This window comes from Pleurodeles waltl, chromosome 11, assembly GCF_031143425.1.
Source record: "Pleurodeles waltl isolate 20211129_DDA chromosome 11, aPleWal1.hap1.20221129, whole genome shotgun sequence".
In the NCBI taxonomy this organism is placed as follows: Eukaryota; Metazoa; Chordata; class Amphibia; order Caudata; family Salamandridae; genus Pleurodeles; species Pleurodeles waltl.
Window position 1 is genome coordinate 1,004,816,981 of NC_090450.1, and position 17,355 is coordinate 1,004,834,335.

General features: G+C 46.7%; 1 protein-coding gene across 2 annotated transcripts in view; it reads left to right on the plus strand.

Moving 5' to 3' along the window:
* The window catches only part of RIMBP2 (RIMS binding protein 2), a 1,257,287-nt gene that overhangs the window by 1,136,067 nt on the left and 103,865 nt on the right, over positions 1-17,355 (plus strand). The window contains exons 23-24 of one of the 2 annotated variants that reach the window (XM_069215362.1): positions 7,444-7,596; positions 9,411-9,592. In XM_069215362.1, coding sequence (XP_069071463.1) covers positions 7,444-7,596; positions 9,411-9,592 — 335 coding nt within the window. The remainder of the gene's footprint in view (positions 1-7,443; positions 7,597-9,410; positions 9,593-17,355) is intronic. The other variant, XM_069215363.1, reaches the window with a different exon arrangement.

Consider the following 17,355-nt stretch of genomic DNA (forward strand, 5'->3'; position numbering starts at 1 on the left):
TTCTGTGGTTACCATTATTGTTCCTTTTCTGTGTTTACCACCATACAGATGTGGTTGTTCCTTCTCTGTGGTTACCGCTCAAGCTTGAAACACTCTTCCTCTTTTCATCAAGTCCTGAAAAAGTATTTTAAAATTTCATAAACTATTAAAAGCTTAGTAGTTTTCACTCATGGTTGGTTCTTTGTGGCCAGGTTTCCAAGTGCCAGAACAACCCCTTTCTGGGGTAATTGTGCACTTTATAAAAATCGAATTAAATCAAATCCTTAGTTTGATGGCTTGAACAGCAGTACTGAAGTCGCTTTCTGGAAAAAACGGTTTCACTTTCTCCAGAAGAAGGAGCTGGGACCAGGAGGTCTTTGTTTTTTGGCAATGTGTTCCTGGAGGGTGAGGCTGGCGTCCATGCTGAATCCAACTGACTTCGAATTCAGTGGAAGTTGTGGCTCAAAGCTGAGGTTGATGTAATTGATCCAGGTTTGTACAGTTTCTTGTTTGTTGCGTTTAGCAAATACCAAGAATTCTGTCTTGGTTGGGTTGATCTTCATGTAGGCGCTGGGCATCCAGGTCTGGATGATGTGCACACACTGGTTGTGTTACTGGATTTTTTAAGTTGAGACTTTCAAGAAGAGTTGTGCATCATCATCATATTGGCGAATCTTGATGTTCTTATCTGAGAGTTCAGCACTGGGGGTCCATGTAGAGGTTGAAGATGACCGGACAGAGTATGCAACGAGGGAGACACCACAATTCATAGAGATCTTTTGGGATGTGGAGGTGCCCATGTGAACAAACTGATGTTGGTTGAAAAGGTAGAAGGAGAACCAGCGAAGGACATTACTAGTGAATCCCATTGAAGACTCCAGGGTGCATATGAAAGTGAGATGGTTGACTGTGCTGAAGGCAGCTGAGGGGTTCAGCAATAACAGGAAGCAGGGGGTCATCTTCATCTGTGGTCCACTTGTGGTTCCATAATCTAGCAAAAGCACAAGTCGTAGCTCGTTTTCGAAGAGTTACAACTTCATTCTGTGTTTAACATTGAACCTGCTGATGATGAAGAGGATAGTGTGATGCTGTAGACATTCTTGGTAGGCAACGCTCATGAGGATACAAAACAGGATCAACAGTTGGAGCAGATGATGTGACTGAAGCATTTCCCCACTACTAGGTGAATATCCCTGGCTTTCCATCAAATGGTCTTACAAAGTTTGTGTAAGGATCGATACATTGAATGCAAGGAGTTGGCAAAAGTTCCTAATGTCATCGTAGTCTTCGAATCCACTGGCCAGACCTAGGCTGTCTTCACTGGGTGAGTGTGGTGAAACATGAAGCAATCGAGATTACGCTTTTGGTAAAGCTCACAATTTTGCCTTCATCATCTTTTGAGGTTGACAAACCTTACTCTTCCAGGTTCATCAATAACAATCGATAGTTGATTTCTCCTTAAACATTTTCCAACTATTGCAATACACAGAACAGAGACCTATCTTATCAGTAACTAACAAACTTGAGCCTTATCCAGTATGAGGCAGCCAGTAAGCCCACAAAAGAAGTTGTTCAACCCCCAGGTTCAAGATGTGCACTGGTCACTGGCACACTAAGACTAATATAATACGTAGAATGTGTCATGCAGCACTTGGCCTGCAACTCACTACCCAATTACCTTCAAGTCGCTCTGAAAAGTACTGGAGCCTTTTCACTCAAGAGACTCCTTTAAAAAATAAATAAAAAAAAAACACTACGAGGAATATAATTCAGTCCCCAAGGCAATTCCTCCACACAAATCCTGACATGGAAAAGGTTCTATTGTGGATGGCTTCTAGGAGAGTGAGTTAGTATTGTTGCTCTTGCCAGCCAAGGACCTCAAGGAACATCGACCATATGGGGAACTGGTGCTCCCTGCCTGAGCCACTTGGGACGGAGAACTGAGGTTAAGAGCTGCGCACTTAGAATGCAAACCCTAATTCATGGTGCAAGTGCCCACAAAATCTGCCAGAACTAGAGGTGATTTGGGATTTTCCTATTGGTCTAAAATCTGTTCTGTATGTCAGACGTTTCTTTGCTGGAGTTCTTCTGCAAGGCAGACTGGGTGTAGATGTTACAAGTGAGTTGGATCAATGGGAGTGAAGGCCGTTCAGTTCTTGAGTCAGTGTATGTAGGAGGCTGGTGTACGGTGGACCCCTATGCTGTTGGCACCTTATACCAGGTCCAGGCAACCCTTATTAGTTAGTGTTACAGTGTATAGGAAGCCAAGGCCCTCTGGTGGTGGCTTTGTGAGCAGCCAAAACGTATTTAGGAGGAGTGTAAAGCACTTGCAATAACACAATAGTCACACAGCAACCTATCACACCTGAAAGGAACCACAGTGTTCTTTATTACTTTATTACAGGAACACTGAACTGGAGTACTATAGGCAAACCACCCTTTCAGGAGGTAAGTACACACAAAATATGCACAGGTAAGTACTAGGAGCTGGCATAAAAACAACAGAAATAGCAAGGGCCCTATGGGGGGGCCAAACCATATACTAAAATAGTGGAATGCGAGAATGAGTCCCCCACCAGAGGATATGGAGTAGTTAGCCAAGGGCTGGGACAGTATAGCACCCCAAGAGGCAAGTATCTAGAAGGCCCTCAGGGACCAGGAGATCAGAGGCAAGTTGCCTAGTTGTCCGATAGGCTAACATAGGGACTTGGAATTTGAATATTGCAAGAGCAGGACCAGGTTGGTGGAACCCAATGGTGAATGTTGGAAGAAGGGGACCTGCAAGAGAAGGGGACAGACTCCAGTCCATGCTGAAGTGTCCAGGTGGGGCAGGAGGCAATGCCCACCGTTCTGTGGGTGAGGATCCGGGTCAACGGAGGTGGATGAAGTCCAGCTGTAGAGTCCAGGAGCTAGAAAGGAGTCCCTGAAGTCACCTAGGAGCTTTCCCTTGACAGTTGCTGAATTGCGGATGTGTCAGGAGGACCACCAACAAGCACAAGCAAATGCAACTGTAGCTGTTAGAGATTTGCAGAGCTGAAAAACGATCAGCAAGGTCTTGGGGAGTCGTTCCTTGAAGGGGAGTTCGGGCTGACTCTATGAAGACAGGAGAGCCAGGAGAAGCAGTTGCAGCCCCCATGAGCAACCCACTGGCGGCAGGCACAGTAAGTCGCAGTGAGGCCCACGCAGCACACCTGAAGAGGAGTCGCACGTTGCTGCAGCAGCAGAGAGGAGACTGTCCTTGCAGAGGTAGATTGCTGAAGGCTGGAGCTTCTTGGAGCATGAAGATCCCTCGGACAAGGAGTCAACAATCCTTGATTGCTGCAGCAGTCACAGTGCACAGAGATTCTGTCTTGGAGGAAGAGGCAAGGACTCACCATCTCCCAGGTTGTCTAGAAGGCCGACAGGACCCAGAGCACCCCTCAACCACCACCTGTGTTGGAGAATCTTCACAGGTGCAGAGGACTGCTGCTGGATGTCATTGCCCTAGGTCCCTGTAGATGCAGGGGAGTGACTCCTTCACTCCAAGGGAGATTCCTTCTTGCTTCTTTGGTGCAGCTGAAGTCTTGCCGACCCCAGAACACCCAAAAGATGCACAGCCATGGAAATTTTGCAAAGGAGCCGCTGAAACAATGTTGCAATGAGAGGTCGTCTCTGTATTGCAGTCTTGTTCAGTTCCTGTGGAGTCCAGGAGCGGTTCCGGTGGCCAGGAGCAGAAAAGGTTGTTGCAGAGGAGTCCTGGTGGAGTCTTGCATGCCGATTCTGGGGGCCCACTCACAAGGGAGTCCCTAAATAGCCCAAAAAGGGGCTTGGTCACTTTGCAAGGTGACCACCTATCAGAGGGGTTACTGACGTCATCTGCCTAACTTGACAATTCAGATGCTCCCAGGGGCCTCTGCCCATCCTGATTTCAAGATGGCAGAATCCAGTGACCACCTGGAGGAATTCTGGGCACCAACCTTGGGGTAATGATTGCCAGGGGAGTGGTCACTCCCTTTTCCTTTGTGCAGTTTCACGCCAGAGAAGAGAGTCCCCTGACTGGTGCAAACCGGATTATGCAAGGAGGGCACCAAATGTGCCCTTCAAAGCAATCCGGTGGCGTGGGGAGGCTACCCCTCCCCAGCCTTGTAATACCAATTTCCAAGGAAGAGGAGGTTGCACCCCTCTCCCACAGGAAATCCTTTGTTCTGCCTCCCCTGCTTGAGCTGGTCAAGCAGCAGGAGGGCAGAATCCTGCCTGAGGAGCTGCAACAGCGTGGCTGCTCACTGAACCTGGAAGACTAGAAGGAGAAATACTGGAAAGTCCTCTAAGGAGCCTCCAGAGTGCATGAAATCATGCCACCAATACTGGCATCAGTAGTGGGGTATGATTCCGACATGTTTGATACCAAACATGCCTAGGTTCGGAGTTACCATTATGTAGATGAACCATAGGTTGTGACCTATGGCTAGTACATAGCTAAAATGGATTTCCCGCACTTACAAAGTCCAGGGAATTGGAATTGGAGTTTGTAGGTGCACCTCTGATCCTGCAGGGGTGCCCACACACAGGGACCTGCACCCTGTCCTTATGACTGGAAGGGCCTACCATAGGGGTGACTTACAGTGACCTGGTGTAGTGACCAGCAGTGAAAGAGTGCATGCACCTTTTCATGCAGCCTGCAAATGGCAGGCCTGCAGACACAGTTTGCATAGGCTCCCATGGGGGGCATAATACATGCTGCAGCCCATGGGGGACCACTGGTGTACCAATGCCCTGGGTACCTAACTACCATGTACTAGGGACTTTCAGGGGTACACCAGTATGCCAATTGTGGGGTGTAAAGGGTACCAAGATAGAGAAATTTAGAGAGAGAGAGAGCACAATCACTGGGCTCCTGGTTAGCAGGATCCCAGTGAAAATAGTCTAAGCACACTGACAAAAGGCAAAAAGTGGGGGTAACCATGCCAAAAAGAGGGACTTTCCTGCAGTTCAGAGCTACCATGGAATAACTGTTCTCAAAGGGCCCTGTTACGGGTTGCCTGGAGTGGTATTCCCTGGTGGGATACTGCTCCAGGCAACTACATGCTTTCCAGTGTCCCTGGTCCTGAAATCATGGGGTGCTCAATTGCTGGACCCAGTCACTATGAGCCCAAAGACACTGGATCCAGTGCCATATGCGGGACTACGGGCAGCTGATGTGCCCAGACCATGCCTGCCTGCTTCCTTCAGCAGCAGCTGAATGAAAAGAATCATTCCCTCCCTTGTAACATTTACCACAGCTCCATGCAGACTGTAAATATTTGCGTAATTGCTCCCATTATTTCTCCTGGAAAGGGAAAACATACAAAAATGTACCCATTATTATCAGGTGAACATTTTATTCCCCATACTAGGAGAAAGAACTCATAATCCCCGTGAACTCATGAGGAGCTACTGTCCAGGATCGTTCATTCCTGACCCCGGCATATCCGTGAGGACTTAACGATGAACTAAGTAAGCTGTAGGTCTCCTGCAACCATGGTTTAAAACTAGACCTCTTCTGCTTTGGCTTTTTAAGGGGAACAAAGAATGATAAGGAAAGCAAGCAAAACTCTAGAGATATATGTATGTCTGTATGCAAGTGGTATTTTTACAGCACAAACCTAGCCAAAAGCAGCGGGTCAAGGGCCAGGGTACATTCAGGAAGTGATGTAAGAGGTAGCTGGTCATGGACTGAACTGCAGCATGATGCCCATCTTAAACTCTTTCCTGAATTGGAGCGGGACTGGGCTAATACTCCTGCATGAAGGGGGAGGTACTAAACCACTTATGGCAAGAGAAGCAGATTTCTGTTCACACAGAAAGAAAGGAAATAGTTAAAGGGACTTGGACGTAGTTGAACAGCCGTGGGAAGTTGTGACCAGTGCTGCGAGACGAAGGCTTTTAATATCCCTATGGTTGGAAATTGAAGAGCACAATGACACAAAAGTGTAGCATGACATCCCTGACCACGCTTTCTCAAGTGTACACTACAAGCACTTAGCAAGGAGGGTTTTTAGGCACCGGTAGGAGAGCACACCATCACAGGCATTGGTACTTCCGTAGCATCCAGACTACTTGGGTAGTAAATCTGCTAAAACCCAAGGGAACACTGGGGAACAAGACTGAATTATTTAGGGATTAAGGGCCAGATATACAAAGCTCTTTTGCAGTCGCAAAAGCTGCAAACCCACTGGCTTCGCGCCCACAAAAAGGAGTTTTCTTAATGTACAAAAGCCCATTTCTGACTCATAAAGGCACTTTTGTTTGATCCTTTGGGGGTGATAACTGATTTTCAAAGGAGATGGTGTCCCTAGGGGCTCCTTTCCCTTTTTGAATCATGCCTGGAGCTTCAGAGAGTACGGGAAGTGGTTCAGAGAACCACTGGCTGCTCCCCACCCCCATGTCTGTCCAATGGGAAACATTTTTTTCAGGAAAGTAGCACCAGTGTGGTAAATGGGAGTTTTGGGAAGTCAGTGCCAGTGCAGAGATGTATTGTGCCTTGCAGTCTCTCATTACGGCATTGGCAGTCAGTCACATAGGGTCAGAAATTGTGCCCTACCTAATTAATATTAATTAGGCAGGTTTATGATCCCACCTAAAAAAAACAATTTGCTGTGCAACCTAATAGTAGATTTTGATGTGAAAACCTGTTGGTGTGGAAGTTGTTCATATCGGGTTTGCAAATGTGAATGATACATCTAGCCCAAACTTTTAAGGAGAGATCTCCTAAATAATTCAGTCGTGTTCACTGAGTGTACCACCTCTTTTATTTTGAGGTCAAACACTGGCCATACACTTTGTGATACCCAGCAAAATCTGTGAAATCTTCCAGGTAAACAACTTATGGCTTTGGGTGAAGCCCCGGTGAAGATTTTCTGTATGTGTTTCAGCCAAAGACTGCCTCGGCCAGAACAAGGCGAGTCGGAAATGTAATGAGTAGAAACCGATAACTTCTTTCAGTAAGCCAGTCTTAAATACTCATCCACTACCAGCCAACAGTGCTATTAATAAGATACAGACCCTAATATTGGTACATCAAGGATAATACATTTCCAAAGGCTGGGGAACATAGAGCAAGAAACCCTCATGGCATCCACCCTAAAGCAGTGGTAGATGTTGCGCCCAACATGAACCCTGACAACCGAGGAAGCAGGTCTTAGGTCATGATGTACATCAAGTGGGACCGAAGCTTTGATTCAAGGGACATATCTAGTAATGGTAACTTTAACATGTTGATATTTGGAATTTGAAGTAAAATATCTAATTCAAATTGTAGGGGAAATGCAGATTGACTGGTGATACATATGCATGACTAGACATTTGAACGTACAGGCGATGCAGCGTAACAAGAATCTCTGCGCCAAGTGTAAAGGACGCACCGGCAGACAAAGTTCCCAACTTGGTGGCCTTTGCCTGCGGATGGATGTAATTTGTTTTAATGGAACATTCCCTTTTTCTCCTTAGAAATTACAATGGACAGTAACAGTGAAGGTGGCAACTCTCGGTCAGGTAGTGAGGGAAATGTTTCACCTGTAACAGAAGAACCTAATTATCGCAGCAATGCTGGACACGGGGGATGGTCTCTGCAGCATACCGAGGTCACTGACCATAGATACGGTAGGCAGAAACTTCTTCAACGCTTCTAACAAAAAGCCGCATTCTATAGCCCCGTGCTAATATGCTTCATCTCTATCAGGCCACATTGCATGCAATGCAGAATGTGAGAGTTAACACGGCCCAATGTCTCCTCCTTCCACAGGTAAGTCCCCTTAACTCGGCAAGGTCCCAGGCAGGAGAGCACGAAGCCTACTCATGTACCAGTAACTCATCCAACCTAGCTTTTCACCACACATGCACTGCATGTTATTGTATGTTCACCTCCTTCCTCCAATCAATGTGTAACACATAATGTCTTGTGTCCACTAACCATTTATCACAACATCACAAACAAAAGACTTGCTCACTTTCAGTATTGAACGTAGGTCCACATAAGGTAAAACATCTTCAAAGCAGAATCAGCACTTAGGGCACAAGAACAAAAAAGTCAAAAGCAGATTTGTTCTATCGATGCAAAAGTTTGAAACAAGAGGGAGAACGACTTGTTCACACAATGGGTAAAATTAACCATCTGGTAATTTTGTTTACTGTGTCCTTTGTAGAATGTATCCAGCTAGGCTCCAAATTACACTTATTGTGCTGGTAAAATTAAATAGTTGCATAAAATACCATGTGGCAGATATAAAGGACCAGTCCCACATTTCTCGACCACGTAACTATAATAAAGACAAATTCTCTGCCTCATATCCACCACTTTGAATGTAACCAGAAGATACACATGCCCTGGTGGTACCACCAGCTCATGGTCCATTTTAGGAGTGTCCGATGAAGGTGCTCTCAATATACAAGCATGTTAAGAGAATAGACTGCATTATACAAATACCTCTTTTCTAATATGATTAGGAGATGAACCCATGCACTAGGGACACAAGGTTCTTCTCACCAGCATCTATTTATTTACTTGATGCATTATTGTTGAGATAGACTTGTTTCCTGTCCACTGACTTGTTAAAATGAAAGCTATGATTATAACAAGTTGTATCCAGTACATGGAGTCATCGGTTAAACCATTTGTAACAGCTCTGGTAGTTCCAATTTACAAGGTTTGATATCAAAACCAAAGTCTATGTTGTACTGAAACGTATAAAAATAAATCACACTTATACATCAATGTATCAATTTTCAATAAAACTGACAATTAGTGTGGAGAGTGGGCTGAAGAACATGTCCTGAACTCTCTGTGTTGGGGTTAGGTCTCTATACTGCCATTACACATCATGTGTGAACTTAATCTCCAATTACAAAAATTTTAAAAAGCAAAGGCCTTTTCGGAGAGAAACAAGATTATGCATGGGTGAAGGACAGAGCCTCATACATGGCCCATGCTAAAATTCAAGTTAACACATAAACAGATTATAATTGTCTGATGGTCCTGCTAAAGTTAATAAAAGAGGAAGAAAATTAAACCTCTGAGTTAAAATATCTAGGAGCAATTATATGTGAAAATAGGTTAAAATTTAAATCAAGGGAGGCATTCAACAAATCAACCATATTAACTAAAGGTGAATCGAACCATCTTGCGATCCCTAGAATGTTACTTATGCATGCTACTTACAAAGACATAACGCACTAATATTGCATAGGAGTCAAGGCGTTTGGTCTCCCTGACGCTTGTGTTTTGTGTATATCCGCATGAAATATTGCATCCTTATCAAATAATTCTAGAAAACAAATTTAGATAAATTGCAAGAGCTTGCTCATAGTATGTCAGTGAATTGTCTAAGAAAACTCAACATAGCCAGTGAAACGTTTCAAATGAAAGACTTACAGCAAGAAGAATAACTCAATTTGCTTGCAATATTGTTGGTTATCAGATGGTTATTGTAACCGAGAGCAGCTTTCCCCAGACATATACGAGGAGTCAGAGACGGATGGAGCCACGGAAGAGTCGGTGCGAATATTTGTGGCCCTCTTTGATTATGATCCTCGCACTATGTCCCCTAACCCTGACGCAGCAGAGGAGGAGCTTGGCTTCAAGGGAGGCCAGATCATTAAGGTAAGTGTTTACAAAAGGAATTTCAAAGCTGAGACCTTTCTCTTGGAGGTGGGGTACATAGCTATAAAACAACCTGCTTCCCCAAGCCCTGGCCCAGTTTGTCTGTCCAGTAGTCTGTACTGTCCCTCCAAACATGTTCTGTCAAGAACTGGCGCTCCAGAAATAAAGTTCAGTAAGTGAAGCTATAGACCTTGTATATAAAGGCTGCATGTTTATAAAACACAAGTAAGAAGAAGAACCAGATTTGTCTAGAACATTCTCACCATGGAATTAAACCTACCATCAAGCTCTCCCTAACCTCCTCACTCTCAAAATAAAAAATTCAAAATGGAATTAGAATAGTACTTTAAATTATTGGTACAATAAGTGGAGATTGCTAGGACTTTGAAAGTTTTTACATACTGGTAACTTGCCGAATCAATGCACCTTTAATGTCTGTATTCTTGCAGTTTACAATTCTCACTGTATAGTTTTGTCATCTCAGGTTTTGAGGCCTTTATTGTCACACGTAACCAATACAGTATTTCTAGAAGAAGACACCTTGGTCTATAAAACAAGGTGCTGCTAGGCATGGCTGATACTCCTGTGGAATGCTTGTTTCGCTCAGGTTTCCCAGAATGCACATTTGGTTAAGGGGGAAAAGTTTAAAGAGAGCAAAACTTTACAGTAAAGTTTCTGTCCTGAACAACAAAAAGTTGTAAAGTTCAACCTGTCTGTCCATCCCAAGACAATCTGAATTCAACAAAAAAGTCAAAAGGAGAACTAAGCTGTGGAGAAATAGTGATAGTTGCTGAGTGGCCTTCATCTCTAAATAGCCAGTAGAGATCAAGCCAAATGCCATATGAGAACTTTGGTCATTCTGGGCCGAAAGGGTGCAGCAGCCACTTGCTGGTCCTAGAGTCTCCCTGATTCTGATGTTGCCCATCCTCTGAGCCCCCAGGACATCAAGTGGTCTTAGGACGCCTCCAGTTTTAGAAGGTGGGTCACATGCGCATCCTAGGACACTGCTTGCTTCACATCTTTTAAGCTCATAAATCTTGCAGTGAGTACTATGTACTGTATGTTTGGGCATCTATTTAGCACTGATCTAGTTACAAAGCAATGGAGAACTCCCACCTGTAGGCCCAGAATTACCAAAAGTATTTTTAAGTGTTTGAGTATCAGTAAATGAAGGAGGCCAGATTGGTGAAGTAGTGAGATGAAGACGTCCATAGTGACATGGGATGTGCCTGAGTGTCCACAAAGCCAACACAATCTAGTTCCAATAATGTCCACATTTTCTGTGAGGAATCCCAGGCTTTTTGCAACAGTACAACAGTAACCATGCACAAACCTCAGGGGAGGTAGGAGATATCCTTATACTGAATCAAAAACTTAAAGGGCTCAAATCACAAAAAAGCATTTAATGTGGACCAGTGGTCCCGTGGATGCGTGACTGATAAAGCAAGAAAATTCATGCAGTGGGTAAGTGACTGGTAGTAGGAGCTTCTGTCAAATGACTCATCATCAAGTCTTTCACCTGCTGTCGAGATACAACAGATACCAATGAGAGTAGATGGGGCAGCTTATTAAGCAACTTTCAGATGCAAAGAGGCAAAAAAAGTGTTCAAGAGGGAAAAACGCTGACATCAGGTGTGAACTTGATGCCGCAGATGTGGCATCTCCTGAAATGAACACTGGTGTCCTTTACTGCCAACGGGCATGACTAAGAGTGTCTTTCTTCCCTCCAGGTATCCAAGAGAACCTCATCATCGGCTCTCTGCGGGCTACAAGTTCATTCCATTCTAGAAAAGATCAAGAATGACACAGACACGCCAAAACCCTCTGAGGTGCTACAAAACCAAACCCCAAAAGAAAGTGTTTCGCTGCCGGCAAACATGGGCAGCACTGAAAATGGCAAGCAACGCCCAAAGACAACTGTACCAGCGGCAGCAGTGCTTTCCTGAAATGCAATCACTAATCCAGAGTGGACTCTGCACATCAGGTTATATCTTTCTCAGTTGAAGGATATAACCTCGGACCAGGGGGTGCTTTCAGTCATTGCTTAGGACTACTGCATGGAATTCCACTCCACACCACAAATATTCCATCAAACCGGAAAACCTTCAGCCAAGAAAATGAACAGCTTCTGCAAGACAAAGTGCAGGCATTGCTCCAGAGAAGGGAGCTGTTGAGCCTGTCCCTCCACAACAGTAAGGAAACAGCATCTATTCCCAGTACTTTCTAATCCTCAGGAAAGGCAACCTGCGACTGCTGAACTGATAAATGACAACACAGGACTTCAAAATTACTACTCTCCAAAAGGTACATTCACTCCTCTTTACCAGGGACTATGTGGCCACCCTCAGTCTCAAGGATGTCTACCTCCACATCCGCAGTCACGCAGCTGACCAGCAGCACATGGTAGGCTATTTTGATAAGTGAACTCTAGTCCAAAACTCTACTCTTTGGGGGTCACAGTATCCCCTTGGGTGTTCACAAAATGCCTGGTAGTAGAAATGATGCATCTTCAGCACAACAGCATTCATGTCTTTCATTATCAATCAGCTATTCCAAATCCACAGCTGATGCAGTGCCTCTCTCACACTCAACAAGCGACCCACTCCTCCACGCATTGCAGTTCACTTTCAATGCAAAAGAAAATCTCACCTTTGGCACAGCATTTCTTGGGAGCCATCCCCAATGCAGCATCACCCCAGAACTGACAGTGATGTAATTTCACACGCTGCTCCACCTTATCATAAGTCATATCCACAGTCAGAATGATAATGAACCTGCTTGTCATTTTACATGGCACCAGTCCCAAATGAGATAATGGTCACACAAATGACTGGGTAGCAGGAATATTTAGTGTTGGTCAAGTGCAGTGTTTGGCACAAACTGCAAAGGTGGAAAATAAAAACCTATATCTGGGCAGTTCATTCCTCGACCAACAGCTGCAAGTGACCATCAACACAGATGCCAACTCACAACAAAAGGCCAGTCGTCTCCAGAGTGAGAGCCAGCAGTGAAGACCGCCGTATTACGAGTTGTGGGGTTTGGCTGAAGCCAAACTTCCACAACTCCGCCTGGCCAGCCGGTGCGGTTGCACCGTCGTGGCCGACAGTGACCTCCTCTAATCCAGCTGCAGGTCTCAGGCCACCGTCCGGATAACGAGGTTGCACACCGGCAGGCTTTCCGTGGCATCACCCTGCCACAAAAAGCCTGGCGGTCACACACCCTGCGACAGGAAATCTTTATTCCTGTTGCCGGCACACACACACTTCACCACACATGCAGACATCCCCCCCACCCGTCCATACACTAACAGGCACCCCCAACCCCTTCAGGCATACATGCATTCACATACACACCCATTCAGCACAAGCATACATGCGCTCAGCAACACCCACTCACTCGCATTCATCCATGCATACACCCCCATACACACATACACTTGCAGACACGCACGCATTGAGCACCTCTTCCCGCTCCGCAAACACACACACGCACCCAAACACACCACAGACCCCTTCCCCCCTTTCGGATGCCCACTTACCTCTTCCGTTTAGGAGAACATCTGGGAGGGGATGGGTCCTGGCGGTCTTCCCTCTCCGCCACCACCATGCCAGCAGGACACCGCCGAGCCATATTACGTCTTGTAATACAGAGGGTGGAGTCATGCTGGCGTGGTGGTGCCGGCGAGGGAACAGCCTCTGCACTGCTGACTGCCAGAATGAATGATGGCTGCTCTCTGCCTCAAAAATGGTGGTGAGCAGCCACCACTCGCAATATGGCGATCTGTTGACCGCCAGCACTGTCGGTCGAATGGCGGGTTCGGCTTTGGCGGTCGCCAAAGTCATAATGAGGGCCTGAGTGTCCTGGTGCAAACTTAAAATACAAACTCGACATGGCACACTACCTGTGTGCCCTGTCCACCATACACTGCATGTACTATGGGTAAGACACCCCTCTGGCAGACCTTACAGCCCTAAGGCAGGGTGCTCTATATAATATGTGAGGGCATAGCTGCCTGAGCAATATGCCCCCACTGTGTCCTTGTCAAACCTGGGACATAGTGAGTGAACAGAGCAACCATTCGTTGCCTCCCGCCTCCCGCCCCCAGCCCCCAGCTGACCCCTCCTCCCCCTTCCTCCCTCTTATGGCAGCCGCTGCGCGGCAGAGTTAGCGACCCTTGACCCTAGGGTAGGTCGCTCCCCCTGCCGCTGCAGCTCCACCAGCCCAGGCTCCTGACACCTCCCAGCAAGACCTGCTAAAACCGTAAGTACTCCCCCCGCCCAGCCCCTCGCCCAGCCCTGCGCTACTCACCTCTCTTTCCCTGAACTTCTGTCTTCTGCCTTCCGCTCTCTCCTCCAACCTTTCTCCGCACCTCTGCTGTCCATTTCCCTTCGCTTTCTGCTCCTTCTTCTGGTAGCCATCTTCCTCCGCTCTCTGCTCCTCTTCTGCAGCCCATTGCTGCGTGTTCTGCTCTTCCTCTGTGCCCCGCTCCTCTTCCTCACCGCGTTCTCTTCCTGCGTGTTCTTTCTTCATCTGTGTTCTTCTTTTCTCCTCTTCCTCACCGCGTTCTCTTTCTGCTTTGCTCTTCATCTGTGTTCTTCTTTTCTCCTCTGCACCCCGTCCTGCGTGTTCTTTTTGTCCTTTTCTTCATCTGTGTTCTTCTGTGCTCTTCTCCGCCTCTGCACCCCGTCCTGCGTGTTCTTTCTTCTTTTTCTTCATCTGTGCTCTCTGTTCTGTGTTCTTTCTTCTTTTTCTTCATCTGTGCTCTTCTGCTCTTCTCCGCCTCTGCACCCCGTCCTGCGTGTTCTTTCTTCTTTTTCTTCATCTGTGCTCTCTGTTCTGTGTTCTTTCTTCTTTTTCTTCATCTGCGCTCTGTTTTTTTTTCTTTCTTCTTTTTCTTCATCTGTGCTCTTCTGCTCTTCTCCTCCTCTGCACCCCGTCCTGCGTGTTCTTTCTTCTTTTTCTTCATCTGTGCTCTCTGTTCTGTGTTCTTTCTTCTTTTTCTTCATCTGCGCTCTGTGTTCTGTGTTCTTTCTTCTTTTTCTTCATCTGCGTTCTGTGTTCTGTGTTCTTTCTTCTTTTTCTTCATCTGCGTTCTGTGTTCTTTCTTCTTTTTCTTCATCTGTGCTCTGTGTTCTGTGTTCTTTCTTCTTTTTCTTCATCTGCGCTCTGTGTTCTTTCTTCTTTTGCTTCATCTGCGCTCTGTGTTCTGTGTTCTTTCTTCTTTTTCTTCATCTGTGCTCTTCTCCTCCTCTGCACCCCGTCCTGCGTGTTCTTTCTTCTTTTTCTTCATCTGTGCTCTTCTGCTCTTCTCCTCCTCTGCACCCCGTCCTGCGTGTTCTTTTCTTCTTCTTTCTTTTTCTTCTTCTTTCTTCATCTGTGGCCTTCTGCTCATCTTCGGGACACTTCCCTCCTCTGCCTCTCTGGTATCTCCTCTTCTTCCTGACTCCTCTTCTTCTTGACTCTTCTTCCTGACTCCTCACTCCTCTTCTTCTTGACTCCTCTTCTTCTTGACTCTTCTTCTTGACTCCTCTTCTTCTTGACTCTTCCTCGTGACTCTTCTTCTTGACTCTTCCTCGTGACTCTTCTTCTTGACTCTTCCTCTTGACTCTTCTCTCTTGACTCTTCTCTCTTGACTCTTCTCCCCTGGCTCTTCTACCCCTCTCTTCTGTTCTTCCTGACTCCTCTCCTCCTCTGTAATCCCCCCTTCCCTATCTTTTTTCCCCTCCCCCTCTACCTGCCCCCCCCGCCCTCCGCTTTCCCGCCGCCACCTCCCGCTCAGCCCCGCCCCCCCTGCTCCCATTCGTCACCCCCCCTCCCACCTCCCCCCCTCCTCCCTCTTATGGCGGCTGCTGCGGGGCAGAGTTAGCGACCCTTGACCCTAGGGTAGGTCGCTCCCCCTGCCGCTGCAGCTCCACCAGCCCAGGCTCCTGACACCTCCCAGCAACACCTGCTAAAACCGTAAGTACTCCCCCCGCCCAGCCCCTCGCCCAGCCCCTCGCTACTCACCTCTCTTTCCCTGAACTTCTGTCTTCTGCCTTCCGCTCTCTCCTCCAACCTTTCTCCGCACCTCTGCTGTCAATTTCCCTTCGCTTTCTGCTCCTTCTTCTGGTAGCCATCTTCCTCTGCTCCTCTTCTGCAGCCCACTTGCTGCGTGTTCTGCTCTTCCTCTGTGCCCCGCTCCTCTTCCTCACCGCGTTCTCTTCCTGCATGTTCTTTCTTCATCTGTGTTCTTCTTTTCTCCTCTTCCTCACCGCGTTCTCTTCCTGCTTTGCTCTTCATCTGTGTTCTTCTTTTCTCCTCTGCACCCCGTCCTGCGTGTTCTTTTCGTCCTTTTCTTCATCTGTGTTCTTCTGTGCTCTTCTCCGCCTCTGCACCCCGTCCTGCGTGTTCTTTCTTCTTTTTCTTCATCTGTGCTCTCTGTTCTGTGTTCTTTCTTCTTTTTCTTCATCTGCGCTCTGTGTTCTTTGTTCTTTCTTCTTTTTCTTCATCTGTGCTCTTCTGCTCTTCTCCGCCTCTGCACCCCGTCCTGCGTGTTCTTTCTTCTTTTTCTTCATCTGTGCTCTCTGTTCTGTGTTCTTTCTTCTTTTTCTTCATCTGCGCTCTGTGTTTTGTGTTCTTTCTTCTTTTTCTTCATCTGTGCTCTTCTGCTCTTCTCCGCCTCTGCACCCCGTCCTGCGTGTTCTTTCTTCTTTTTCTTCATCTGTGCTCTCTGTTCTGTGTTCTTTCTTCTTTTTCTTCATCTGCGCTCTGTGTTCTGTGTTCTTTCTTCTTTTTCTTCATCTGTGCTCTTCTGCTCTTCTCCTCCTCTGCACCCTGTCCTGCGTGTTCTTTCTTCTTTTTCTTCATCTGTGCTCTCTGTTCTGTGTTCTTTCTTCTTTTTCTTCATCTGCGCTCTGTGTTCTGTCTTCTTTTTCTTCATCTGCGCTCTGTGTTCTGTGTTCTTTCTTCTTTTGCTTCATCTGCGTTCTGTGTTCTTTCTTCTTTTTCTTCATCTGCGCTCTGTGTTCTGTGTTCTTTCTTCTTTTTCTTCATCTGTGCTCTCTGTTCTGTGTTCTTTCTTCTTTTTCTTCATCTGCGCTCTGTGTTCTGTGTTCTTTCTTCTTTTTCTTCATCTGCGCTCTGTGTTCTGTGTTCTTTCTTCTTTTGCTTCATCTGCGCTCTGTGTTCTGTGTTCTTTCTTCTTTTTCTTCATCTGTGCTCTTCTGCTCTTCTCCTCCTTTGCACCCCGTCCTGCGTGTTCTTTCTTCTTTTTCTTCATCTGTGCTCTTCTGCTCTTCTCCTCCTCTGCACCCCGTCCTGCGTGTTCTTTTCTTCTTCTTACTTTTTTTTCTTCTTTCTTCATCTGTGGCCTTCTGCTCATCTTCGGGACACTTCCCTCCTCTGCCTCTCTGGTCTCTCCTCTTCTTCCTGACTCCTCTCTCCTCTTCTTCTTGACTCTTCTTCTTGACTCTTCTTCCTGACTCCTCGCTCCTCTTCTTCTTGACTCTTCTTCTTGACTCTTCCTCGTGACTCTTCTTCTTGACGCTTCCTCGTGACTCTTCTTCTTGACTCTTCCTCTTGACTCTCTTCCTCTTGACTCTTCTACCCCTCTCTTCTGTTCTTCCTGACTCCTCTCCTCCTCTGTAATCCCCCTTCCCTATCTTTTTTCCCAACCTCCTCTACCTGTCCCCCCCCGCCCTCTGCTTTCCTGCCGCCACCTCCCGCTCGGCCCCGCCCCCCCTGCTCCCATTCATCCCCGCCCCCAGCTGACCCCTCCTCCCCAT